Source organism: Nasonia vitripennis, chromosome 1 (genome assembly GCF_009193385.2).
Source record: "Nasonia vitripennis strain AsymCx chromosome 1, Nvit_psr_1.1, whole genome shotgun sequence".
Lineage (NCBI taxonomy): Eukaryota > Metazoa > Arthropoda > Insecta > Hymenoptera > Pteromalidae > Nasonia > Nasonia vitripennis.
Genome location: NC_045757.1, coordinates 34,022,776 through 34,050,329, shown reverse-complemented (window position 1 = coordinate 34,050,329; position 27,554 = coordinate 34,022,776). Strand labels below are relative to the sequence as shown.

Below are 27,554 nucleotides of genomic sequence, written 5' to 3'. Positions count from 1 at the left end.
GATTGTCAACCGATGCTTAAAATTTTCAAACCGTCTAAGCCTGTCCCGTCGATTAGAAGGAGAAAAGCTCGACGAGTTGAGTAAAGCCAGAGCTTGCGGACGATGCTCGACCGGCGAGCGCCGCTAGTGGAGGAGCTTCCTTAAGGGGGGAGGGGGTTGCTCGCTGCAAAGCTCGGCGCAAGCTCTGCGTTCTCTCTCGGCGAGCAGCAGCGCGCCAGCTGCTCTGTGCTCACTCAGTGAGCTTGGAGCTTTCGCGGGGTCCGTCCAGTAGTGTCTCTCGGCTCGGCAGCGCAGGTGACCGCGTGCGCTTCTACCTGCCAGACACGTTCCCGGCCAGTAGCTCGTTTAAGGATACGCATACGGAATCTCCTCTCGAGCAACTCCGAGGATGAGGACCGAAGGCGGACGTTGTTCCTGAGGAGAGCCGTCTGCTGCCCGGCCGCTGGACGACTTGCTTTTCGAGAAAGAGACACGGAGAAGCAAGGTTGGCTCCTTTTTTATTTCTACTTAGTACACAGAGCTGTCTCGGGTTTTGCGAGAGACGCTGTTTGTCGAGACACACACATACGCACACATGCAATATTTTGTGTATCACGTCGAACGCGTGCGAAGGCAGCCGTTTTGACGTAGGGGGTGTGCGCGCGCGTGCGAAACTAGGCCCGCAAGTCAAGGGGGAACGCGAGAGATAGAGGGAGATAGATGGAGACGGAGATAGAGATAAATCTGGAGACGAGAGAGAAACGGCGATATAGCAAGAGAGAAAAAGGACAGTTAAGAAATGAGAGAAAGTTTTTCGCCGCCGCCGCCGCCGCCGCCGTTGCTCTTATAATGCAACGAGCGTTTCGTCGCAGTATAAGCACTGCCGCACGAGAGCCAGAGCGAGTTTCGATTTCCTCGGCGAAATTTATTCGAGCCGCTCCCGCGAATGGAGTTGTTGACCTTGTTTTATTCATTTTTTATCACCACCCCCTTCTCGCCCGTTTAGCTAGCCGACACACCGGATTTTTCCCTCCTATGTACGACCGAATATTTACTCGTACTACTTGCCGCCCGAGAATTCTCCCTCCGAAAGCTCCTCTCTCCGCGTGTAAAAGACAGCAACGATAAAACGAGCGTCGTGTATCTAAAACCGTAATACCTCCGCAATTACAGCAACAGAGCTACACTAGCCGGAAAAGGGCAGAAAATAAAAACAAGCGGGGAATTCGCGACCGGCCGGGTTTATCAAGAGCTTGCAACGCGTCTCTCTCGCGCGGCGGGAAAATTATCGTCGTCGCGAGTCTCGATCGCGAGAGAGAAGGGGTCTTTTCTCGAGTGGCTCCACTACTACTACTCTTCCCTCCTTTGTTGGCGTCGCGCGCGGCGCTTTTCCACCGCGGGTAAACACGCGCGCCAATTTTACGCCTCGGATGCCTGCACTTGTTAGGTGAGCTTTTTTTTGTCGCTGCTGCGCTCTGTGAAGGGGGAAAGAACGAATTTTTCGTTTTTAGGTGAGGTGCGTAGCGACGATTGAAAATCCGCGGACACACACGCGCTACTGTCGATATTACTGTCCCGAATACCAGAAATATCCGTTCGGCGCTCGATATGGCAGTATTTTATTAAACGGTGTGTAAGCTGCGCTACTGCGGCCCTCTCGCGATATATACTTTGATATTATCGTTGTACAGCTGGATGAAAATTTTAAAATGGAGCTTGTCGTGTGTGTGTGTGTGTGTGTCGTGATAACCGTGTAAATATTGGAAATTCTCTCGTGCTTTGATGTTGGAATAAAGTTGGTAAATAAAAACCGCGAAGATCGTCGTCTAGACACACATACACAGAGCGAAAAATTTACTTTAAAAACGTCGTCGCTTCTCTCTTTCTCTCTCTCTCTCTCTCTCTCTCTCTCTCTCTCTCTCTCTCTGATATATGCATATTGCACATCGCGGAAAGTATACACGCGGTAGTTTTTCATCCGAGACAAACGAGGGAATAATAAGATATGTATAAAGACACGGTCAGCTCCTCGGCCAAATGCCCCTCTCTCGAACATTCGTTTTGGTAGGGTCAGAAATTGCCCTTGACTCCGGGCTTGATTCCCCGAAGACGTTCAACTCCCCGGGGCTATACTACTTCTTTTTCATTATTTAACGCAACCTTGAATTCGTCTCGGCGAATAACGCTTCGTTCGCACCGCCAGATTCGTTTGTAACCAATCAAAACGTCCCTACAACCCTGATTCCCACCGCGTTATGGCCCGAGTGATCTATCGCGAACGATTTTGATGATAAATGCACTCGTACATCCCTCACGACTAGTTCCTTTCCTCCTATTTACAGCTCGCGCAATCCTCTCATTCCAAAGAGGCCGCGAGCGTTAACCGCGAAAAAAAGCTCGCAAAAACTATTCCCTCCGCGCCCACGTATACACCTGCGCGGCTAGCTAATTAACCGAGCTCTCTCTCTCTCTCATCAATACCCGCGCAAGCTCGAAGCGGCTCTGAAAAGCTCGCTCGTTCCGTCAAAAGCAGCTGCAGCAGTGGCCGAAAAGGTAAGCCGGATTTTTCCCTCATCGGCGAAAAGCAGCGAGAGAGAGAGAGAGAGAAAAGGCTGTTTTAAAGCTCGAGATTTATCAGGTTATCCGGTCGTTGTGTGTGTGTGTGTGTGTGTCTCGTCCTCGTTCCAAACCGCGGCCGCACGCGATCGGCTAATCCAGTCGTCGCGCGGGAGGCTTTCTCTTTAACGACCGGCACGACGAGCCCCTCGAGGAAGCGAAAAAGGGGATAATGCGTCCTCCTCCCCGCTTCTCTTTCTCTCCGTCATTTTGCGAAAGAGTGTCTTATAGTCTATATGGACGCGGCACACTCTGGGGGGGAAAAACAGAAACACAGAGTTATAAGCCGGCGCATAACACGGGTAAATACTGTCGTCGATCATCGGCTTCGTGATTCGAATCGCGACGCGCGTATATACACAGTGGATTCAGCTCACGCCAGCTCGCTCTTTCTCTCTCGTTTTTTTTTTTTCTATTTTCAGCTCTCCGGGTATATGGAGTAACGAGCCGGGGCAAAATCGCCGCTCGTAAATGTCTTTGGCCATTTGTCTCGGCGCGTGTATCGAGCTTCTTCATTTGCGCGTGTGTGCAAGTCGCGAAAGCTCTGCCCGCGTAGTTTTATACCCGATGAAAATGTAAATTTATATGAGGACGTTTGGGCGATGTTTCCGAGCGATCGGCTTTTGCAGCTCATGAGAAATGAGCGATTATGTTTTTTTTCTTTCCCGAGCAATGCGTTAATCGCGTTTTCAATCCAGTGTACTTGCAGAGCGAAAAAAGGAAAGCGACGACTGGCACACATACACACAGGAGAAGGACGCGTATATTACACAATGAGAAGAAGCGAGAGCGATGTGTATAGCTATGTAAGAGCCGAGAGAGCGACGAAGCAATTACCGATGCATTTCCCGGGAGACTGCTTCGCCGCTTCCTGCGCGGCGGCGACGGCGAACGAGGAAAATCAAGTTTCTCCACGCGCTTGCGAAGACGTTGCCAACAAAACTCGTCGAGCGAGCTGCTGCTTCTTCTTCTTTCTCGCGGGTATATCGGCCGAATATAAAATTCATAGTCAGCCCGTCGGGATTACCCCTAAACCATAGCTTTTTCTCTCTTATGCGCATCTCCGCGGGGACGTGAAATATTTTCAATTTAATACTTCGCGGCCGTCCCGCGTATAATTATCTGCTGAGGCGATTTTTCGCGGCGAGTTCGACGCGTCTCTGCAGCCGGATATAACGAGGGCTCGACTCTTTTTTTTCGCTTTCTCTCTAATTGGAGCTGTGTAGGTGTGCCGAATCAGTCGAATTACGTATGCTGTAACAGCACTGATTCTAATTTTACTATTTTACAATGCCCTTCAATTCGCTTTCGACTATATCTCTCTGGCTGCCGTACACAGCGATTGATCACGGCGTAGGGCGAAAAGCCTCTGCTGAGCAGCGAGGGTAAAAGCTTTCGTCGATTTCAATATTTTTGACGCTTCCCTTTTAATCCACTCAATCTTTCTAAAGCCGACCATCTCTCGTGCTATTTTTAGAAAAACGACGCGGACCCAATGCAAATCCCTCGCGAGCATTACTTCAATTTGCGTCAAAATCTATAGCATAATGTTTTTCGCGAAAATAGAGTTTATAGAGGCGTCGAAATTAGCAGCCGCTTCGATCTCAATTTCCGTGGTGTCATCCGCATCGCCGTCAGGCGACAAAGCTTTCCCGCGCCCTCATCCATAACCAAAGATCGTCGCGCCTCTCTTCATAGCTTTACACAACCACTACAGTCTCTCTCGTCATCAGCCGCGAGGCATCTCCGCATATATCTATTACAGCGCAGGGAACAAGTGCGAAGAGTACAAGATCACTCGGCTATACTCTCGAGCCAATGAAAAGAGCTTCACACAAGAACGTTTAATCGTGGAAATCGATATCACGCACCGCCTCGTGTGTAAACTAAGCGCTTTTCCAAGGGGTAATCAAGACAGCCGCGAGTGTTGGCATTTTTGCGCTCCGCTGTATAACGAGCTGCGAAAAAGCTCGCGCGCGCTTATTCCACTTGTTCTTGTTTTCGCTAGTTATTAGGATAATTGCTGGGGGGGGGGGGGGGTACGTTCGTCTAGTTATTGTTCGTGCGCGGGGGAGGTCGAGTTTAATTAAAACCGAGCATCGACGCTCGTGCGCGCATATCATTAATTAAAACTGCACATTCGGACTCAGCGTGTCTCTGCGCAGCTTTTCCGGAGGAGTGAATTAAGCTCGATCAATTAAAAACGCAATCAAGCAAGGGAGAGAGAGAGAAAGGGAATATTTTTAATTGAATTCGCGAGATCTCTGTGGGCGGTTGCCGCGCGCGTGCAGAGAGAGAGAGAGAGAGAGCTATTGTTGTAGCGGGATTCGATAAAAATATCTATACATACCCGCGGCGCGGGAAGAGATCGATATTTGAAAAAGGAGAAAAGCTCTATAGCTGCGTGTGTGTGTGTTTGTGACAAAAAAACTGCGGCAGACCTTGTGGCGAAAGCTTTCGTTATATAGCCTCTTCTCGCGGCTAAAATTAGAAGTCGCGATAGAGAAAAAGAAGGCGCCGTAATAATTTTCCAGCCGATTAGAGGATGCGCGAATCTAAATCCTCCTCGCTTATAGCGCGGAGTCGATAAAATCGAACTAGCGGGTCCAAAAAGAGGAAACGCCGCGGCGGCGGTGCGCTGGAATATTCATACGAGGCAGTGATTTAAAGCGAGAGATTACGCGCTCGTTAAAAAAGGAAACGGGAACGTCTTGCTGCTCGCGTAGAGTAACGTTCGATTTACGAGAGCCCCAACCGCTGTGCTGTAATATCTGTATATTTTATATGAAATTTTTCAAGAGTAGTCCGTGGGTGTGCGCGCGAGTATACGTGGAAAATAGCGTTACACGTACGCCTGCAAGACGTTGTTACGTATTCCGTATCAGTGGGGCGATAAAAGTGCAAAAAGTACTTAAAGCTCGCGCGAAAGCTCGTCCCTATATCCAGAGCTGCAGCGTATACGTGTGCTGTGTATGTGTGTGTTGGGCGGTAAAAATGATGATGCGCGCTTTTAAATACAATATTCATGAAATAGTGCAGTATATATTCGCAGCTCCCTCGCGTTGCGCTCATACCCTTTTTTACGCTCGCTTGCATATTCAGCGTTTTCTCTTTTCCTTATATATTTAGAACTAGACACTATACGACTGTCTATTATTATACTCGTATACAACGCGTATATTTTATAAAATTTCGCATTCGGCAATTTTCCCACACACACGCACACGACACGCAGTGAATAGAAGGTGACGTAAAGCTCGTAGTTTTACGACGCCTCGCTTCGCGGAAAAAGCCGGTAATCTTCACTATACGGGAGCGTGGCTTCGATAAGGTGCGAGAAATGAAATTCATAAAAAAGTTAGATCGCCGTTAAAGTAAAGTCGTTATTATATCGCGCACTGCGGCGCCGGTAATAAAACTAAATGAAACGATCGCGCGTGAAATTAAGAATTCAAGTTTAACGGAAGCGAGCGATTTATATTACACGAAATCGAAAGCTCATTAAAGTTTTAAGCTCCTAGCCCTTTTCGCCGTGGTCACGTATATCCGATGAGCGTATAACTTATTTCCAAGAGTAGGAAGAGAAATCTTCGAAAAGCGACAAGGAGAGAAGAAAAAAAATCTCGTTCGCCCCGGGAAAAATCGCGGCAAGAGCTATAGATAGCGAACAAAGAACGCAATCTAATGCAAAAATGGGAGCGCAGGTGTTTGCCGACGTCTGGCGACGAAAGCTAGGGGAATATAAACGATCGGCTGAAAGAGTTCCAATTTTCGTTAATACCTTCCTGATGCACAAGACGGATAAAAGCTCTCCGAGACTCACTCTTGAGGAAAAAAGCTCGAGGCGCTATGTACTCGACTCGGGGCTAACAACAATTTGTGCGAGCAGCAGTTCCTGAATTATAACACACGTGCGCGGTGCAGGAGCCTCTGCTGTTTTTCGCCGCCTCGTTATGGCCGCTAATGTTAACGACGCCGCATTAGTCACGGGCACGTCGACTAATTACGCGCACTACTACTGCTGTGCGGCGCTCTCGTGTGTTATTGTCGTTGTACGCCGGGTCTACTAATGCAACGGCGAAGCGGCGCCGATTACTGTAGCTCGGTAACTTTAAATCACGTTTTAAAGTCGGGGAAACGCGCCGTTAACGACCCTGTCCGTGTGCTCGCTCGCTATGTCTGTGTTTTTCGGGGGAAAACTAGGCTTTTCATCATTTAAACTTCGCAGGAGGGCGAGGGTTTATTATGCAGAAATTGCTTCGTACCGAAGCTTCTTTGGGGATTGCCCTTTTGTCAGGGGGGGGGGGGGGGATTGATTTAATACTTTGTAAAAGCGTAAAAAAATCTCTCACGACATTACACAGCGCCGGTACGTCTTTTAACTACCTTTTAAAACTCAACAAAAGCAATCGCGCTTAAACGAGAGCCGACGACCAATCGAATTTCCAAAGCCATTAATCTCGCGGAACCCGCAGCAGTATATACTCCTTTGATCGTCGCGAAGTTTAATTTCTCCTCAAGCTCCCGCGCTCACGCTGCAAAAAATCATCGCTTCGCGAAACAAAATTCTCATCTCGCAGACTCGAGCGAGCAAACTTAATCGCGACTGCGAACCTCATTAAATCGGAGCCGCTAGTCGCGCGGAGCGACTGGAAAAAAGCCTCGGCTATTAAACGAGCCGAGTGAGCTGCTGCTGTGGAGTATGGTCGCAAGCTCATTTCCCGAATTTCAATCCTATTAGTGGCCGCTTCGCCGATCGAAACCAAGTGAGCTATGCTCCATATACACGAGCACTCGTTTCAATAAACTTTTCATTAGGGACATCCATACATCCCTTTATAGGATACGGCCGAGTGTCGCGCATACGGAAGACTACACGCTTCTCTGTGTGTGTGGGAGTCGAGCGGAAAGAGAGAGCAGTCTCGGGAAAGATGCGTAGATAGATATAGATGGGGGAGAGAAGAGGCTGACTGCTACACTGGGTGTTTTTGTATCGACTAATGTTGCCCGGTCGTTAGGGAGGAAAAATAGGGATGGAATTGTCGCGACGATCTGGTGGTCGACCAATTAAGCTTCTCTGTATACGCATGCGTGTACTTGGGTCGTTTGCTTTTCCACAGCCTGGGCAATATTTATTGCTTTTAAAAAAGCTCACGGGAACACTATACCTATAGCTGTTTACGAATAACACAATAAGAATATAATATCCGCGCAGCGTCGTCGAGTCACAAAGACGATCCCTTAATAGAGCCCTATTATACAAGCCCAAGCGAACAATGATCACAAAAGAAACTCGATAACTGCTCCGGCGCGGCGCACACCTCGATGTAACGATAAACACCTTTTGGGCTGGTTTTTCCTGCAGCAGAAGCCGCACGCGGAAGCCCCGAGTGAATAATGAAGAGCAAGGAACAATGGCGGTACGCCGCCAACGAGGCGGAAGAGCGTAAAGCAGCGGCCGCAGCGGAGATCGAGCTTTAGGAGCTTGAATTTTCGCCGCAGCTGCTACTGATAGCGGAGCCGCACAGCCAACGGAGGAGGAGTTGACTCAATGGAGATAGCTAGTGGATCGGCCAGATGATATGGAGGCCGGGGACGAGCTGGACGAGGAATCGGCACCGGCGATGGATGAGGTATGCACAATTAAAATTTGCTTGAACCAAGTAAAATCGAAAGAGATTGAACGCCGCGCGGGGACAAAAAGCATCGACTAAGGACTCCGCTGCGCTGGTGCAATAATTAACGATAAGACCATCCATTTCTCCCTCTCGCATCTCTATGTGTGTATTATATAAGAGAGCGAGAGAGAGAGAGAGAGAGAGAGAGAGAGAGAGAGAGAGAACTTCCACTTCATCATAGTGACTCGTTGATTTTTCACGAGCATCAATTATAGCCGACGCTGCGGCAAAGTGACTTTGATAGCCCCCGCGCATAGAGTCGTCCTTGAGCGCGTGAATAATCTCAAAACGTTGAAAAGAAACCTTTCCTTTGCGATCAGGTGAGCCTCGACAACAACAACCTCCAGAGCACGGAAATGAAGATCTCGGCCATGCCAACGTCCTCGAAGCTGGAGACCAGCAGCAAGGAGCAGTGCGCGCTGCAGCAGCGCTCCTCCCGCGAAGAGGATGCTTCCGACGAGGAGACCCCCAGGGTGAGCCGGGTCAAGAGGCTCTCCTGTCAGGAGGCCATCCACGAGGACGACGACCTCAGCATGGAGAAGATAGGACGGTAATAAGGCCCCCTCGTTAAAACTCAAGCTCGTCATTATCGAAAGCTCAAAATTGCAGGTACCTCGAGGCCAACCCTGTGCTCGCGGAGTCGTGGATCCGCGAGAACGCGAGCCCCGAACTGAAGCTCCGACTCCAGACCTGCTGTCTACTGCCTCAGATCAGACAGTCCTCGACGTCGAGCTTGCAGCACGACGAAAACGCCATGAGCCGAAGCAAGCGCAACAGCATCACCTCGGATCTCTTCCAGTCCTGGCTTGCCTCAAACTCGCCCATCAAACGCAGCCGAAGTCCTAGCAGGTGAACGGAAAATGTATCGATCTTTATAGATTTTATTTGCTTTTTCTCGTTTTTAGTTTCGTCGAAGCTAAAAAAAAGCTCGGATGTATGCGTGCACGGGAATAGACTCGGAACTCGATTCGCGAGCGATTGACGATTTGTTTATGAGAAAACGGGAAATGTCGTTAGCTCGCGCGTGTATATAGTTCCCTCTCTCCGGAATTCGATTTCGACGTTCACCGGGCATAACTCAATTTTTTTTCCGCGCAAGGATGGAGTTTAACTTTTATGTACACGCGGGCGTTTAATGAAAATCGAAATTTCGTTCGACGAACAATGCAGCGCCGCGAGTTCATATAATGTCCCGCTGCGCGGAAAAAGGCCGGAATATCCGAGGCAGAAGCGAGTTTTCCATTCCGCAGTTTCAAACCGAACGCGAGCGCTTTATCGGGAATAAATTTTTAAAAAACTTCTCTTTCCGGGTCGATTAAACGGAGTGACGTATAGTCCCTCTCTCATAAAAGCTCATATATCCAGGGGAGTTTGAAAACGTGCGAGAAACTGATGTGTATTTTTATCTGGCGTATATTCGCACTGCACTCGGTGGAAAACAAAACACACGAATGTTATTCCCGAAGCACTTCACAACAGCCACTCGTATTCAGCGAATTCCGGCGGTCAAAACACAAAAGAGAAACGCTCTACGCTCCCCTCTACCTCTACACACACACACACGCGCGCGCGCGTGTGTGTGTGTGTGTTATATAGGCGAAAAAAACAACGTCGTCTTTTTCCGGACCAATAAATCCGAAGAGGGTCTATCGCTCTCTCGGAGAATAATACATTTTCGATATCTCGCGAGCTCCCACTCCCCCTCCTTCCTAATCTCGTATAGGCCTCGATTCTCTCAATTTTCCCTGCACGCATGTTATGGCAGCTGATCCTCCCCTCGAGAGAATGTTTTCGCTAACGAAATCTTTCTTGGGGAAAATTGCACTTGTTTCGAGATTGAATTTTCCTTTGAAAATTATTGAAAAGCTCGAGAGCGATCGACGTTGTTTCCCTTTTTCGGGATAATAAATATCGGATTAGCGCGCTTTGTCGATAATTTCCTTTCATCCTCCTCGTCGTCGTCGTCGTTGTCGTGCAGTGTTCCGATGTTATAATCCGTAATCCCCCGGATAAAACTTCTCTCCATTATATAATATCCCGCGGGGCGAAATTTGTCCATCAAACTGCATTAAACGAACGAGCCGATCAATCTCCTTAACTTAACGTCCCGCTTAATGGCGCGGAAAATTAGAAAGCGCGTAATCGAACCAAAGAAAAATGCATATTTCGAAATCGATCTGCCCTCCCTCACAATATCACATCAGCCCCTATTGCGTAACACACACACAAAAAAAAAAAAAGGAAATACCGAGAGTCCACGTGTGCTCAGGTCGTCGAGCACATTGCTGGGCCGCAGGGAAGAGCTTAACCGGATGGACGAGAGTGACCTGTTCATGGAGCTGATCCGCGACGTGGCTAACGAGCTCGACATCAACGTGCTCTGCCACAAGATCCTCGTGAACGTGGGCCTGCTGACCCACGCCGATCGGGGAAGCTTGTTCCTGGCTAAGGGCCCACTCGAGGACCGCTACCTCGTGGCCAAACTCTTCGACGTGACTCAGGACACCGAATTCGAGGAGGCCGTCCAGAGGGCCAGGAGCGAGGAGATCAGGATACCCTTCGGCGTCGGCATCGCCGGCTACGTCGCCCAGAGCAAGCGGATCATCAATATCAAGGACGCCTATAAGGTTGGGGGATGATTCTCTGAATTTCGTGTGTGTGTGTGTGTGTGTGTGTGTGTGTGTGTGTGTGTGTGCAGTCTCGTAAAGTTTTATACGCAGATCCCGGAGACGAATTATTGACAGCGGGAAACTTATGCTGATTCGAGGAAAAGTATCCGGAGGCGGGACGCTCCGCGAAAGCTCGTCCTGGAAAACGAACGACGCGAGCTTTCCTCGTCCCGCGGATAAATATATTGGATTTTGCATGATGGATGTTTGATGCGGAATATTGCGTTCTCGGGCTTCCACATTCTCTTCTTCCATGTATTGTTTATCGACGGGAGCGCACGCTAGCGGGGCTGAGACTATAGATCGAGCGCGGGTAATCGAAGGAGCTTTGATTTCGAATGTTTCGCGCGCTTCGAGCGAATGCACTTCTCCTGCTCACGGTGTGTGCAAGTAATTTTTCCCGCTCAACGATTGCGCTTTTAATTTCGTGCGTGAATTCGATCGGAAGAGCTTGCGAAAGCTTTCGGCGTAATTTACGAAAGCCATTCTTTTATCGCGATTCAATTATAACTCGCCGGGAGCTTTTCATTTAATTACACAGTTTATCGTACTATCGCGAGGATTTTCATTCGATTAACCTAATTCGCGAGAAATATCAAGAGCGCGACGCAAATAAAATCACGAGAAACTCCAAACAGAAGTACAACGATGCGAAGTGTGTATACACTTATACACTTTATCCGCCCTCTTGGAGTTTCGCTATAAATCCCGATCTTAATCTCAAGCTCAATCTCGAGCTTAAGCTGAAACAAGAGAGCATCCGTACAAATGCACTCGTTCGAAATAAACTTCGTTTATTCAGAGGTATAAACTTTCGCAGGATCCGCGTTTCAACAGCGAGATCGACATGAGGACGGGCTACAAGACGACGTTGATCCTGTCGATGCCGATCTGCAACTACGAGGGCGACGTCATCGGCGTCGCCCAGATCATTAACAAGACGAACGGCAGCCACGAGTTCACCGACCACGACGTCGAGGTGTTCCAGCGCTACCTGACCTTCTGCGGCATCGGCATCCAGAACGCCCAGCTTTTCGAGCTTTCGGTCCTGGAGTACCGGCGCAATCAGATCCTCTTGAATCTCGCGCGAAGCATCTTCGAGGAGCAGAACAATCTCGAGTGTCTCGTCACGAAGATCATGACCGAGGCCAAGGAACTGCTCAAGTGCGAGAGATGCGCCGTGTACCTGCTCGACCTCGACTGCGGCGAAGCGGTAATTATACGTTCTTTTGTGGGAAAATGTGATTTGGTTCTTGGAAAAATAAAGGGAGAGAGCTCGAATTTCATTCTTTATTCTTCTCGGAGCGAACGAGAGGGAGATTTTAAATTCGTATTTTGATTGCGATCTAGGGCCATTTGGAGAAGATCGTCGAAAGGCCGGGAAAGTCCATTCAGGAGTCGAGGAAGCCACTTTCACGGAGAGAAGTGAGTGCTCGATTGAATTTATCTATTGAGAATCAGATATCGTGTGCCTTTAGTGCCAGATTGAAATTAAATCCCATTTTCCCGAGCAGAGCAACAACATCGACATGGAGGACATTCTGCAGCAGCATGTAAGCTCACAACTAAATTTCTCGTTTCGAGTTTCACTAATTGATATGAAAAATTCGAATAAACTTTTTAACGAGTCGGATGCCATAAAACCGGGAAAATCAAACTTTTTCAGCCTTTTTCATAATTAACGAGCGCTTCAATTAAACTTTTCTCTTTGTCGAATAAAAGCACGAATTTTTCGCGAAACCCAATTAATCGGCGCTGAGAAATTAATCAAAGTAATTAAATTCAACAAAGGCGGGAGAGGACAGTAAATTCACGATGGTCTTCGAGATGGAGAACGGCACACAGGAAGCGAAGATTTACCGACCGACCAGCGGCAATCTGACCAGTCCTCTGGGCCAGATCGCCCGCTACGTGGCCGCCACCGGACAGATCCTCAACATCGGCGACGTCGCCAGCTGGTCCAAGCGCCAGGTTTTCCAGGTAATTGCAGGAATATCGCATACACATCGAATATAGGATACGATTAAACCGAGCGCGATTCGGGCCATAGCGTTTAATTATCATCGGCGAATTTCCAAAGGGCTCTCTGTCTCATTACGGCGACGTTGATTGGTTTTGGATTACCCTCCGCGAATATAACACCAGTTTTAATCACTCTCGGCTTGTCTACCGCGTCTTTCTCCAACGAATTCAATTCTCTGAACAAGTACAAGACAAGCGAACGAAATTGATCACCGCAGGTAGGCACGGAGCCGACGCGCAGCATCCTCTGCATGCCTATAGTGAACGGCCAGCGCTCCGTAATCGGCGTAGCCCAGCTTATCAACAAGGACAACGGCTTCTCCTTCACCGATTCGGACGTCACGATTTTCGAAGCCTTCGCCATATTCTGCGGCCTCGGGATCCACAACACCCAGATGTACGAGTCCGCCTGCAAGCTCATGGCCAAGCAGAAGGTGGCCCTCGAGTGCCTGAGCTACCACGCGACGGCCAACAACGACGACGCGCTCAAGCTCATGTCCGACGATATCCAGCCGGCCGACAAGTACAACCTCTTCAGCTTCACCTTCATCGACTTCGACCTGACCGACGAGGACACCTGCAAAGCCACCGTCAGGATGTTCACCAGCTGCGATCTCATCAACAAGTTCCACGTGCCCTACGACGTCCTCTGCAGGTGGATCCTCAGCGTCAAGAAGAACTACAGGTATGCGCTCAGTGGAAACATCAGGGTATGGTCAGACGCTGAAAAAATTCTTTTCAATACTCAACAGACCAGTAAAGTACCACAACTGGAGGCACGCCTTGAACGTGGCCCAGACGATGTTCGCCATGCTGAAAACCGGCAAGATGGAACAATTCATGACGGACATCGAGATCCTGGGTCTCCTCGTGGCCTGTCTCTGCCACGACCTGGACCACCGGGGCACCAACAACGCCTTTCAAACGAAAACCGAGTCGCCCCTCGCCATCCTCTACTCGACCTCGACGATGGAGCACCACCACTTCGACCAGTGCGTCATGATCCTGAACTCCGATAGCAATAATATTTTTCAGAACCTCTCGATGGAGGATTACAGGAGAGTGATGAGGGTCGTCGAGAACGCGATCCTCTCGACCGATCTCGCGGTCTACTTCAAGAAGAAGAACCGCTTCATGGAGCTCATCGACGAGGGCGAGTTCGACTGGCAGAGCGAGGAGAAGAAGGAACGTGAGTGCGATATATGGCTATTATTATTATCGCGCGCGCCCGACACAGCTGTTTCCGAGCGGTGAATAAAAAATAAAAGAAATACTCTATACTAGGAAGCGAAAATAAAAGCCGGACTATATAGAGAGCGAGCGCGCAATGAAAATAAATGATTCGCCGCGCGAGAGTCGAGTACGTTGGCTTTTGTTCGAACTGCGTACACGTATAATACTTTATATACGTATATACATGCTCCCTTCTCCGCGCGATAGCGATTTAGCTTCATATTCGCGGCTACTAGAGCAGCTGATATCGACCGCGAGCGCGTGTATGGGGGTCGCTAATTTTCTGATTTATTTATCGCTGCGGACTAGATTGCGCTCCATTGTTCTTTGCCCAGCTCAATGGGACGGCTTTTGCGCTGTATAAAGCGTTGTTTGCGTTTTGCATGTATCGCTCTCTCTCTCTCTCTCTCCCTCTCTTTTACCGATACTTGCGCCCGCCGCGACTAAACTAATAAATCCGCGATACGCTTTCGTGCATACCTACGCACTTTGGCGCAGAAGTTGCGCGGCGGGAGAATTGAAAAGAAAACTCATTTCGAACAATAAATTCAATAATCTTTTCGCGCTCTTCCTCTCTGTGTGTGTATATATATTTATGTATATACATATTTATGTAAAACACAGAGCGGCGGCGGGAGCAAACTTTTGATTCGCTTTAAAATACGTAAATCCGATCAAACGGTTTATACGTTTGCGGAACTTTGCGATCGGCGCAAAAAGTCCGCGGGGAAACTTTCCTCTCGCGGCGTTCGTTTTTTCTCTCTGTCTCGCGAGCGAAAACAACGCGCTAGTACAGCGGAACTTCATCATCGCGTTATACCCGCTCTGCGATAACTTTTAATTTTAGAATACAATAACGATGATAATAGCTGGCAATTAAAACTTTTCTCTCGGCCACGCAGTGCTGTGCGGCATGATGATGACGGCCTGCGACGTGAGCGCGATCGCCAAGCCCTGGGAGATCCAGCACCGAGTGGCCAAACTGGTGGCCGACGAGTTCTTCGACCAGGGCGACTTGGAGCGTCTTCAGTTGAACCAGCAACCGGTCGCGATGATGGACCGCGAGCGCAGGGACGAGTTGCCGCAGATGCAGGTCGGCTTCATCGACGTCATCTGCCTGCCCCTGTACAAGGTCATGGCCGAGACCTTCCCGTGGATACAGCCACTGTACGACGGCACCATGGACAATCGCAAGCACTGGCAGGACCTGGCCGAGAAGGTCGAGATGGGCCTGACCTGGATCGATCGGGACACGATCGAGGAGCCCGTCGAGGAGTTCGTCTCGATCGAACCCAAGGACATCGAGTTCACGGTCACGACGCTCAATTGCGCTCACGCCGACAAGAAGGACGCGGTGAGTGAGAGAGAGAGAGAGAGAGAGAGAGAGAGAGAGAGAGAGAGAGAGAGAGAGAGAGAGAGAGATACTTTCTTCGCGCGAGTACGGCTTATCGGCTTTTTTTCTTTGGGAGGATTATAATGAGCTGATGGGTAGAGGCAGGCGAAAATCATGTTGAAAACTTGCTTTTAGGGGTTTGAAATATTTTCAAAAAATATCCGCTTGATGGATGTACAGTTCCATCAAATTTTTATAAATTTTAACTTAAATGGTTTCGCAAACTTTTGATAAAAGTTTGCGAAAACTCGATGTAAACAAAAGCGTTCCATTAAAATTTCAAAAAATGTCCAATGATTGAATCACCCACTGAATCCCCATCAAATTATTCATCAAAACCGTCGTCGAATATTAAATTCCACAACAAAGCTGACACAACGCATCGCACTCGCTTTTTAACGCCCCCGACCTTAATAACAGATTTTCACATAATCCCTGTTGCAGCCGACGCCGGAGAGCAAGTCAGCCCTGGGCAGGTTCGCCTCGCTCCGCAAGGGCGGCCGCAACCTGGGCAAAGGTGTCCGCAATCGTCTCAGTCGTTCGCTCTACTCGCGCAGCAACTCCGAGGACACCTCGGCCGCCCAGTCCGGTACACCGAGCAGCGGACAGCAGCCCCAGACACCGGCCAGTGGCGGCAAGGGCAGCAGCAAAGCCCTCATACCCGAGCGCAAGAACCGGAACAAGCTGTGCCTGCTCATATGACGATTGACCTCGTCGACCCTCGAGAGCATACCCGAATGAACGGGATAAGCTCTGGGAGAGGATACGCGATTTTTGCAATGTCGTTGACGACGTTGTCGATTAAGCAATTGAAACCTCGTGTGCGGCGGAGCCCGCGGGTACGATACCCTTCCGCGAGATTAATCGGGCCCGCAGAGGGTCGCGAGGGCAAAGAGTCAATCAAAATTGTATTATAGAGAAAGCGAGAGATTAGGGCTGCGTGTACAGATCAGGGGCTTGTGTCGACGGTCAATTTTCTCTCGATTCCGGTGTACATAATATTCACGCGATGATACGACACTTTTACGCGGACGATGTGTCTCGTATAATATTTTCACTCTGTGTGATAGTTATGGGATTGCAGCTGCGCGCGAAGGACGGATACACACACACACACACAGACACACAGGACATGTATCAGAAACTCCACAATACAGAATTTTTACGGAGATTTTTATAGCATTATTTGCCTTATCACCAGCGCAACCGTTTATTGCCGATTTCAATTGTTCGTTTCGAGACGTATGTGTTGTCATGCGAAAACAGTATATAGAGGGAGATTACGTGCGAATATAAATATATTTTTAAATGCTTTATCTCATCGAGTGACGTGAAACGTCGCGGTTCTATATATTGACGCAGATGATATGGATTATTATATTCTCTTTTGAGTGATATGTATATATTATATATGAAAAAAAAGATATGGAAGAAGAAACGATGAATCAAAAAAAGCGTTATAAATGTTAGATCCCTTGTGTAAAGTTTATTTTTCAACTTGATTTACCTATGAACACACTCGAAATATATGATATAATGTCGCCGATTCGTGACCTGTCACGTACTTCTGCGGATTATTCATCGGAGAACGCGTTTAATCTGTGTAATTATACGTGTATTAAAATCGATATGACGTATGTACAGAAACATATATAGAGAGAGAGAGAGAGAGTTTTGCGAGAGAAGACGCGGGCGATTTAAAATTGTTCTTTTCGTAACACCTTTTCTTCTTTAAAAAAAAGAAGAGTAAATTATTCCATACATTTTCAAGCCCGAATCTCGTTAGTTTTTCGCGCGCGACACGGAGAAGCTCTCGTTTTTCCTTGCTCCACATAATCCCGACGTCATTACTCGGTAATTAAAGCTCTTTTACGCAGCGCGCGCGATGTTCCTCTCGTTAATAAAGCCGAACAATTGCACTCAATGGGAAAAACGAGCATTTGAGGTGCAAGGAGGTATTAACCGCGTTTCACCCGAAATCACTTCAAAAGGGCCTCGACGAGTTGTGTGTATAAACAGGCGGTGAAAAAAGTTCAGTCTAAAACGCGTGTATAATCAAAAAAACTATCTGTTTTCGAAATTGAGAATTTTAAGGGAAATGTTAGAGCTGCTGAGTGAAGAAATTATATATCTAAATTAACTGGACTGAACATGTTGTTTATAGGGTTTAGCGCTTATAATCGAGACTAAAAATGATGATAACGAATTACCTGCCGACGTCCGTTCCAGAGTTTAAGCCTAGAGGAGAGTCACAGTGCTATATATACTATATAGATCAAAAGCATAAATTGCGAGTGGAATTCAACGATCCACGCATAGATTTCGACGAAACGAGAAATATTAATATACCGAAGAGAACAAACATAAAAAATAAACGGAAACGCATAAAATGTATAAGCAAAAGATTAGCTTTACTGAGTGGTTTAGTGGCAGCTCGTTAAAAAGTACTTAAATAAACTCTTTAAGGAAAACAGGACATGTGTAGTGCGAGCAGTGATTAAATGTGATCATTTTTCGGAGATAACGAACAAATAAAATCGATCGACGATGAATCAAAAAGTAAGCAAAGAACATAATAAATAATAAACAAAAAAAAAAAAAAAGAAGAACTGTGTACGAGACAGCAAAAAAAGATTTTTTCCAGATATCCTCTCGAGCGTGCGTGTGCGAGTTGTCGATTCAGAATTATAGCATAACTGATAATTGCGGTAAACATAGTAATAAAACGATGCTAACGTAATAGGAGGAGGAACACAAAAAATGTGCAGGCTTAAGATAACGATATCCCACTCGGTGTGTGTGCGTGTGCTATGATAAAGCAAAAAGTATATAAGAAAAAATAAAACAAGTATAAAAGGACGTAGGGTTTGAATTTCGACAATCTTTTTGTATAATCCGAAATAAATATCGTAGATCTATAAAGGTGAACGACGATGTAAAACGACTAGGCGAGTGAAGGAGGAAAGTCGTTGAAATAAAAGGAGGGCGAAAATGCTCGTTAGATACGCCTGGGAGGAAAAACGAAGAGGCGGACACAAAGAGTCGAAGTAAGAAGAGGAGGAACGAGAAAACGGCGATGTGTGTTCGCGCGAGATATAGGCCGTATTTTCCCGTTCGACACAACTCAAAGGAAGAATTATATTCTGCTTGGTCAATTAAAAAAAAAAGCGCGAGAAACAAAGACAGGGGCGTTATGCGTATAACTTGCACACACGTATACACAGACGCATATAATATATACGTATATAGTCAGTCGAGTTAGCTCGATCGATTAAATACTCGCGCGGTGCGCGTTGGTTACTTTTAGACGCGACCCGTGTGTGTGTGACATCAAAAGTGAAGACGATTCCGCACACAAACACACAAGTATCCATTACTATACACACACTCACACAAACGCGCTACATTTTTTTCTTCTTTAGGGCGCAGTGTCTGTCCGATGTGTAACGCGGTGCGCCGGCGACGTTGTACCTAATGCGATATTGTGCGGAAAGAACGATGAGAGAGAATTAGAGGAGAACTTTTGTGACGGGAAGACTCAATAAAATTTTGATGTAACTGACACAACTATCCTTGTCCCGTCGTCCCTTTTATCCGAGAGAGAGAGAGAGAGAGAGAGAGAGAGAGAGAGAGAGAGAGAGAGAGAGAGAGAGAGAGAGAGAGAGAGAGAGAGAAAGAGTTAGAAGAGATGGAGGAAAGGAACACTTCTCTTCCCCTTGCAATATAAGATCCTTGTATTTTCTAATAAAAAACGAATAAAGTGACGAAGCTCTCTGTGAGAATATTCTTGACTTTGACGATTTACAAAACAAGTACACTTATTTTTGGTTTGATCATGTTGAAATATAATTTTGGATAACGTAGAGAAACTCGCTTACCGACTCGGATATAAACGCCGATGCGATATTGATTTTCTCGGAGGCGAAACAAATGTAAGATCCATACGTTATGCGAATGAAGACGAGGCAAATGACAGAGAGAGAGAGAGATAATTACAGATGACTTGTGCAAGTTTGCTGGACTTGCGTCGATTTTATTAATAAAACACTTAGAAATTACATTCGAACGTCGGTAATCGCTTGCGGTTATTTTTTGTTTGTTTTTTTCAACTCTCAAGTTACTTGGTCCTACTGGTAAATTAAGTATGTATAACAATTTTCTTAATTTCGCAATTCTCGCATATTATTTCCAGCGCCGGTCTTCCTGTTTCACACTCGTCTTTTACAGTCTCTCCGCGACATCAAAAGCCAACCACGCGTGATGCTTTTCCGTACCTTTGTGAGCTTTCGTTATTACAAAATCGCCCGTAAAGAATAACAGAGCAATGAAGGTTTTCCCTTTTTTCATAAAAATGAAAGGCGAATAGAACAGAGAAATAGGAGAAACATTTTTCTCGGATACACACGAAAGCCTCTGTTCCGGCAGTGACGCATTGTTATGATTTTCTCTCTTATGCGCTTTTTTTACTACCCCCTCGTCACATCGTCGCTCCGTTTTATTTCACGGGGACTTTTTTCTCTCCCTCGCAGTCGCACTCGTTATCGCAACGCGCACCAGCCGCCTCGATCGTGAAGGACGAGAGAGAAAGAGAGTTATATGGAAGAGGAAAAAAGCACATTTTCATCCGGAATATAGCGAACGTCAATTTGACTTTAATAGATGCGAACACAGTAAACGGCTCTTGGTATACAATGTCCAATGTTTCATTCCAGTTCAGAACTTATTATATTTACAAGTTTTGTTTCTGAGAGAGATCATGAATTGTTGCACACGTATAATTCTCCTTCTTTTTGTTCGTCGGTTATATTTGTAACGCACTATAATCATCAGTCAATTTCAGATAAACTATAAAATTGGGATAGCGTATGATGTTGTGTAATAAAAAAATAATCGATTTTTCGTGAAAATAATGCATTTCAGACTTCTCATCCAGTAATAATTGGGTATCGGTACACCGCAACTTAATACAGTTAAAGTATCCTTATATATATCGAAAACAATCGTTGAAAAGTATTGATTTTCATTCGGTTAAACAAAGTGACGTCTTCACAATGGTCAGCGAGCTGCTTGTTCAATGTCAAATCTTAGCACATCAGTGGTAACTGCTTAAAAAAGCAAGTTTTGTTATACTTTGATATTTTAGGCTATTATAACTAAATCATTTTTAATCCTGACATAATATAATATATGCTGATGATGATTAACAGTAATAATAGTTAATTATAATTATAATAGTAATAGCAGTAATAATAATTAATAATATAAATATACAATTTCACTTATAGTCCAGTACAATTTACTATTTTGACAGTTTTGTACGTACGCTTTTTCGATGACATAACAAACGAAGATTAGTTTTCCAAAATATTCTTTCTATCCACCACAAGTTTAAGCATGAACTTAGTAAATGTACTATTTGTTAAACAAACAATTCAAATTATAGCTAATCTTGCTTATTCATAAGCTTATATCTTATGTTGTTTTTCTTGCTCTTCAATCTTCACTCTCATTTTTTTCACAATGCCCAGATTATTAGCCGATCCTTAGATCTCACACAAAATACGAAGAAAAAGACGTTCTTCAACAAATTAGTGTAATTCAACCGCATCGCACAATCCATTCCGTTTTTCCCCTCCAGAGAACTGCCTATCTCAGATTATTTGCACGAATTTCGAAACTACATTTTAATCACATACTCTTTCAAACATTTCTTTTGCTGTTTAAGAGAAATAAGAGCGACGGAAGATAAACGTTCGGAAGTAGAATATAATCAAACCTTTGACATGCAAAAAATATTACAACGTAAGCACTCGTATGATAATATTGTATAAAAATAAGATAATATGCAGTGTCATGTTTTGCACAGTGACAAGTTTAATATGACATACATGTTTTAAACGCATTTCGTGTAATAAATGCACAGTTAAAACACGCACTTTCTTTCATATACATATCTTGGAAAGAATATCGAATCATGTACAGTGGCAGCAAAGAAACTGCAACACTCCTGAAGGCAAGAATGCATTGAATAAATAAAAAATAGTTGAATGTAACTTGACCATAACTCTACTGAACTTGAAAGAACTGAGTATATTTTCAAAAGATGCATCAAAATGACAAACAACACGCGTACAAAAAATTTAACCTATGGTGTTGGAAGATTTGGTTAGTCAGCAAAAGTAGTGTTTAATTTTCTCACAAGTCCATTGGATCATACAGAGCTTCTTTGTCACCACTGATATATAATAGTAGGTCTCGATGTAGTATAGGATTATCCGTCGCCCAAACATGGTAGCCACCACAGTTACAATCCAAAAGAACCTGACATTTTTTCATTATTTTTCTTTGGCAAAAAAATTGTAATTGTTCCAGGGCCTTTCCACTTATTAAAAATATTGAAGTCTGTGAATATTTCAAATAAAATCTGTAAAAACTCAACAGGAGTTGTAAGAATTCAAGAAATAAGACCATTAAAATACATAGAATAAACTTGTACACTTAAAATTGACAATTATAAAAAGATGATCATAAAATCATAATCCATCACTAAACTTAATCATTAATGCTGAGAAATAAAACGATTTCCTAGTCTTCTATTTGGTTCTACATTCGATACATTTTTTTTTACAATCAGGTACTCTGGGTATGATAACAAAGTGGCCACCATGCCTAAAGAAAAAACGAACGAAAACATCATGAGTAGGATCAATTTCGTTCGACTTTCTCACTCACGCCAGTACACTTTAACATTTCGCACAGATATCGACAATTTTGGATCACGACGCCTGTGATGCCTCAAAAAAGCAAGACACCACTTAGCCCTAGGCGCGAACGTGTGGATTTTTATTCATTTTGTTTTAAAAAACGGCAGATGCGCTAAGGTCACATGAAGATCTCGGTGGATCGGCTAACATGCAGTCACGACGCGGGCCTGTCTAGCACCGAGATCTCTATTAACCTGAGGCCGCGTGTCGTTGGATCAGTCAGTAGTAGCCCGCGGGGCCTGTAAACCCTGTCGTTTTGTTCACTCACAAATTTGGCAATCTTGCGTAGACACTTTTCATAGTGCGTCTCAGTGCAAATGTATATGAGGTAGCCTGTGAGACAGGCTAAACAGCCCTCGCAGTATGTGGAACAGCTTGCCCTCTCAGCCTCGGCAAAGTAGTTGTTCAGCTGATTGATAGTGTATTCAAAAGACTGTCGATCCAACTGTAGACAAGACATTTTATCAAAGTTTAGTCAAGCAAACCTTTGCTTCTATCAGTGTTAATCTTGCGCGCTTTGAATCTTCAGTGCCAAAGAGACGAATGAAGCTTGGAAACTTGTTACAACAAGTGATACATAGAACGAATTATGGGGACAAATAATAATCAGGGAAAATACAAGCAAAGCAAATATAATAATGCATAAAAATAATAAACAATTACTCACCCTATCTCCTAGTTCTGTAGGAAACCTCGTTTGAAATTTCACCATAGTGCCGTCGCTATAATCCCGCTGAATAAAGACTTTTAGACAATTCTGTGGAGGCCCCCCGCCACCTTGCCCTCGACCAGCTGACATGTCTTCCAGCGGTGTGTGATTGCTCTGCAACAACAAGAGTAACATTAGTTTACTTGCCAAGAACAACAATAACAATCAATCTCGGAGGCAAGCATGCCTACAGAGAGTTTGAGAACCAACCAAGCTAGATCTATCTATCATTTACATAATGAAGGCTATAACGTCAAAGTAATTAGCGCGAAGAGGAAGGCATGATCGTCGCGTAGCGAACAATGAATCGACAGCTTATAACCACAAAACCGCACCCTGGTATCTCCACGAGTGCGCTCGCAACGCTGAAATTTCCAAAACACACGGAGACGCACACCCACATGCACTTTTCGGAGCAGAATCCGTTTGGCCTGGCCACGAATGACACGAATGACAGATCAGAGCGAGGGAATCGCACGTATATAGGATATGTGCTTATATACGTAGATGAAGAGAAATAGAGAAACTCGACTCGAGAGGAATGAACTCACCATGGGCATTTTGAGCTTCGTGTTGCGAGCGGGTCGGGGACAAGACAGTGGTAAAATCCACACCGGAGGCCACGGGATCTTGGCTGGAGTCCGTGTCTCGTCGCTGCAGGAATCGTCGTCGTCGTCGTCGAGCTCAGCTTTCTCTCTTTTCCTACTGATCTCGGATATCAGTCTCCGCGCGCTCACACACACACACACACACACACACACACTGGTCGATGTATATATAAGTCGATTATGGGTGATGCGTGAGCTGCTGCTCCTGAAAACTCGACGACGAGAGCTGAGCAGTCACTTGACTGACTCTGTATGTGTGTATAGGTGGATTTTACGTGTGCAGCAGAGCTTCGGAGAACGCAATGAAAACCACAGGGCAAAACTGCATACGTGAGTGGAAACACGCCAAGTGCGATAAGCAAGAGAGAGTCTGGCTGGTGGCGCCTCCTACGGAAGATATCTTTTTGCTGGGGCGAAATGGCGGAGGCGCGGGATTCTCGCTGTCGCGCGAACAGAAAATTTCGTAAAAATGTTTGAGTGTTTATTTACTATGGTCGACAGTAACTAAATTTTGATTTCTTCATTTTTGACGTTTATCTATTGGGACTGATAAGTTATTGGAAAGATACAGTCGATTTGTTGTCTGGTCGGTAAAGTAGTTATCATTGGGTAACCAGAATGTATAAGTAGCGCTGTCGCGAATGGATATCACGATTGACAGTTGATCGCCGGTCGCTGACTGACAAGCAACAAAGAAGAGCACTGCACGACAGCAGACCGATGCAAGTTGACACAAGTTTCAATTTTTCGTTACACAGAGCAAGTATTTAAATCGCGTATATTGTCGATCGAACAAAGGATACATCAATGTCCGTCAAAAATGGAAATTCAAAGCACGCCGACTACAGAATCAAGTTATATATAGAAGATTTTATGGACAATATTTTCTCTTCCGAGACAATTGACACGGATTCTTGGAGACAATGATATAAGACGAGGACGATGGAGACAGTCAGTTTTTTTGTTTCTTGAGGTATGTCCCTGATCTGCATAATCAATTAATGTGTGTAGTGTAGTTGGTTCAGGAATTTGCTTGAATATGCATGAGGCATTGTATTTGAAGCTCTTACTCTTTTTATATCATAATGTGCATGTTACGCTCTATGTCTATATCCCTCTACTATAACTATACTGACATGCGGATATTGTATTCCTTATTCTCACTGTGTTTATAGGTACGAATGAAGCCTAGAGAAATTGATAAAGACTTTATGATGAGTGGTATCGGATGAGTAATTAATGTGCTGCTATTCTTACATTAGATGAAAATTAACAAAAACTGCATTCATGGAAAATTCAAGATGCTCGGCTTCAGTGTATCTAAATCTTGATATAAACCTCCTGTAAGTATATATTCCTTGATATATAAAAAGATTCAATAGTATGATTTATATTGCAAAATAAATAACGAAGATCATTTATTAAACTAAATATATAATATTTCAGTAGATACATGTGATTTAATGGAACTGGATCAACGCATGATTACAGTATGAGAAAAAATACAAAACTTCATACAGGTAAGACTCTTGTTACAAAATCATATTTATTTACTAAAATTATTAATTTAACTATATTGCATAAACAAATAAAAAAAACTACATTTTTCGTCTATAACTGCCAGGAGTAATAGCCTCAAAATCGAAGCAGTTCCCTAAAATTTTATAGGGGCCCATTTTATTTAATAGTCAAACATCCCGCTTGTACGAAGCAATCGCGGAAACAATCACACGCACAGATTTCCTCTTTATTTATGTACAAAGAGAAAGCGAGGAAGACAATCGCAAACAGCGATAGAATATATTTATGTAATGTTCACAGTGGCAAAATCGTTACGCACAGCTGTTTCAATATCGAAACAATTCCGTGCGGTCCGCGCACATGGGAAAATTGGCCCAAAGGGCCAATCAAGCCTGTAATTCATCATGCTCTCCTAGACACTTTTTGCATGAAGTACATGAACGCGAACTATTATACACACCGAAGTTTTATCACGCTGTTCATAAAACCTGTCCCACTTCTTGTAATTGTTTTCGCTTCGGCAGTTTTTCGCTGAGTTATCGTCCTCTCTCGTATGTGTATACAATATACATATATATTTTTTTTATCGAGCGCGAATAAAGCAGGCATGAAGTTACAAATTACTCGGGCTGCTATTGCCCGAGAGAGAGAAAGAGAGAGAGAGAGAGAGAGAGAGAGAGAGAGAGAGAGAAGTGTTAAGAAGATTAATTTCAAAAGCGTCAAAACTTGGAAATATTCATTATCACCGCTGGTTGAATTTAAGTTTACCCCATCGGTAACAAGGGACGACTAAAAATTCGATCTTCACCAATCAATTTACTATGCAGCCCGCGCGCGCACGGGAAACATTATACGTCAATGTTCGAAGCTCTTTCATCGATAAGCTCTTGTCATGCTATCACTGCACTTCAAGATATCGGGACTGTCGTCCGCTCCATATTTGAAAATGCACAATGATGGATAGAATAACGCTACATCGAACAGTCTATATACGCAGCTTCGAGAGAACAAAAAATATCCAGCGGTGATTCATTAGATATTCAACTACGTAGACAGCGTATAAGGAAGGCAGTTATACGAAGGAATCATATAACAATTTGTCGCCGCAACCGTAAATCAGCATTTCATTTCGACGAACTCTCTCAAGGTATATGCACATTCAAGTTTACTGTTATTACGTCTCTTCCTCCGCAGCTCCGGAGCTTCGTATTTGAATGTCAATTCCTGTTGTCTCTCGACACACGTTGTTCCGCGAAACCTACAAATTTCCCTCGACCTTAACCACTTGAAATATGCAATATGCCAGTCGTTCAATCTCGCCGAGAAAATATGCACTTCCCGCAATCTCTTCCCCGCAATAATGTTTAATCTTCTCCGATGATTTCAGCAAAACACACCTGGCGCAGCATCGGATCGATGGAGAAAGCCGCTTGTATAGAGTTGAACAATGGCGATAAGAAGTACCTGCCGCTAAACCAAGACGTGAAGACGAATGCGAATTAAAGAGAGATAAAGCGCTGTCTCCTTCTTTACAGCGCAGCAAGGAAACTATGCAAATCCTCGCCTGCACAGCTATACAGTCTCTCTCTCTCTCTCTCTCTCTCTCAGTTCGTGTAAGATGGAGATCAGTACGAGGTTGTGGCTCTCTCTCTCTCTCTCTCTCTCCTTTGTCTTGGTGGTGGTACTCGAGAGGTGATGCTGTGGCTGCTGCTTCGCTGCTTTTACGCCCCCGCACTGCGCTACAAAGAAGAGTAAGAGAGAGAGAGAGAGACGAGTGTATACATGGGCTAATAGCAGGAGCAAGTTATACGACGCGGGAATAAAAGAAGCTGCTGCGCGAAATTAGAGTTGAAAGTTCGCCTCGTGCGAGCATCACTGCGAGCTCGTTATGCTTTTGTTCGCGCAGGTGTCGTAAACCAAAATTCGGTTTCCGAATCGCGTCTGACCGAAGCAGGAACTTTTCTACTTAGACATTTATGACTGTTCGATTGTACTTTAAATCCTTCGATTCGTATATCAGCTTAATGATCCATCCCGCTTTAAACGCCGCAACAACAGGCCAAAGATGAAGCGGGACAAAGCTCGTTAATTTATCTCGCACCTCGAAGACGCAAACTTTTTAATTGTGATTAATACGCCCCCCGAGCGAGTACATCGGCTTTTTATCATGAGCAGCAGCCGTGACAACGGGCCGCGTTAATCTCCGTAACGAGATGATCGTAAAGGAAGCGAGTTTAATTGCTCCGAGAGCTCTCTCCGCGCGTGCGGGCGATGAATCTCGATATAAAAAATTCATTAACGACGAAGACGAAGAACAAAATTTTTACGAGGCTATATCCAGCCGTAAAAGGCCTCGCCCCTG

General features: G+C 45.2%; 2 protein-coding genes across 6 annotated transcripts; one reads left to right on the top strand and one right to left on the bottom strand.

Annotated features, from left to right (window-relative positions):
* Window positions 1-227: 227 nt before the first annotated feature.
* Window positions 228-19,374, top strand: LOC100122718 (cGMP-specific 3',5'-cyclic phosphodiesterase). Of its 4 annotated transcripts, none has more exons than XM_016990381.3 (13): window positions 228-484; window positions 7,961-8,228; window positions 8,594-8,823; window positions 8,883-9,122; window positions 10,543-10,900; window positions 11,763-12,155; window positions 12,293-12,367; window positions 12,457-12,495; window positions 12,734-12,922; window positions 13,183-13,649; window positions 13,717-14,153; window positions 15,100-15,551; window positions 16,035-19,374. In XM_016990381.3, the coding sequence occupies exons 2-13, from the start codon at window positions 8,178-8,180 to the stop codon at window positions 16,290-16,292; spliced, it is 3,189 nt and encodes a 1,062-aa protein (XP_016845870.1). In that variant the 5' UTR covers window positions 228-484; window positions 7,961-8,177; the 3' UTR covers window positions 16,293-19,374. The 4 variants fall into 4 exon arrangements, with proteins under 4 accessions (XP_016845870.1, XP_016845871.1, XP_016845872.1 ...); XM_016990382.3 differs by having other exon boundaries at window positions 7,964-8,228; window positions 16,035-18,193; XM_016990383.3 differs by having other exon boundaries at window positions 10,570-10,900; window positions 16,035-18,193.
* Window positions 19,375-19,582: 208 nt separating this feature from the next.
* Window positions 19,583-24,019, bottom strand: LOC100122707 (golgin subfamily A member 7). Of its 2 annotated transcripts, none has more exons than XM_001606262.6 (3): window positions 23,615-24,019; window positions 23,022-23,177; window positions 19,583-22,799 (listed from the first exon to the last, which is right to left on the bottom strand). In XM_001606262.6, exons 1-3 carry the CDS (start codon window positions 23,621-23,623, stop codon window positions 22,509-22,511), a joined length of 456 nt encoding a protein of 151 aa, XP_001606312.1. In that variant the 5' UTR covers window positions 23,624-24,019; the 3' UTR covers window positions 19,583-22,508. The 2 variants fall into 2 exon arrangements, with proteins under 2 accessions (XP_001606312.1, XP_016845876.1); XM_016990387.3 differs by lacking the exon at window positions 23,615-24,019 and adding an exon at window positions 23,274-23,576.
* Window positions 24,020-27,554: the final 3,535 nt, after the last annotated feature.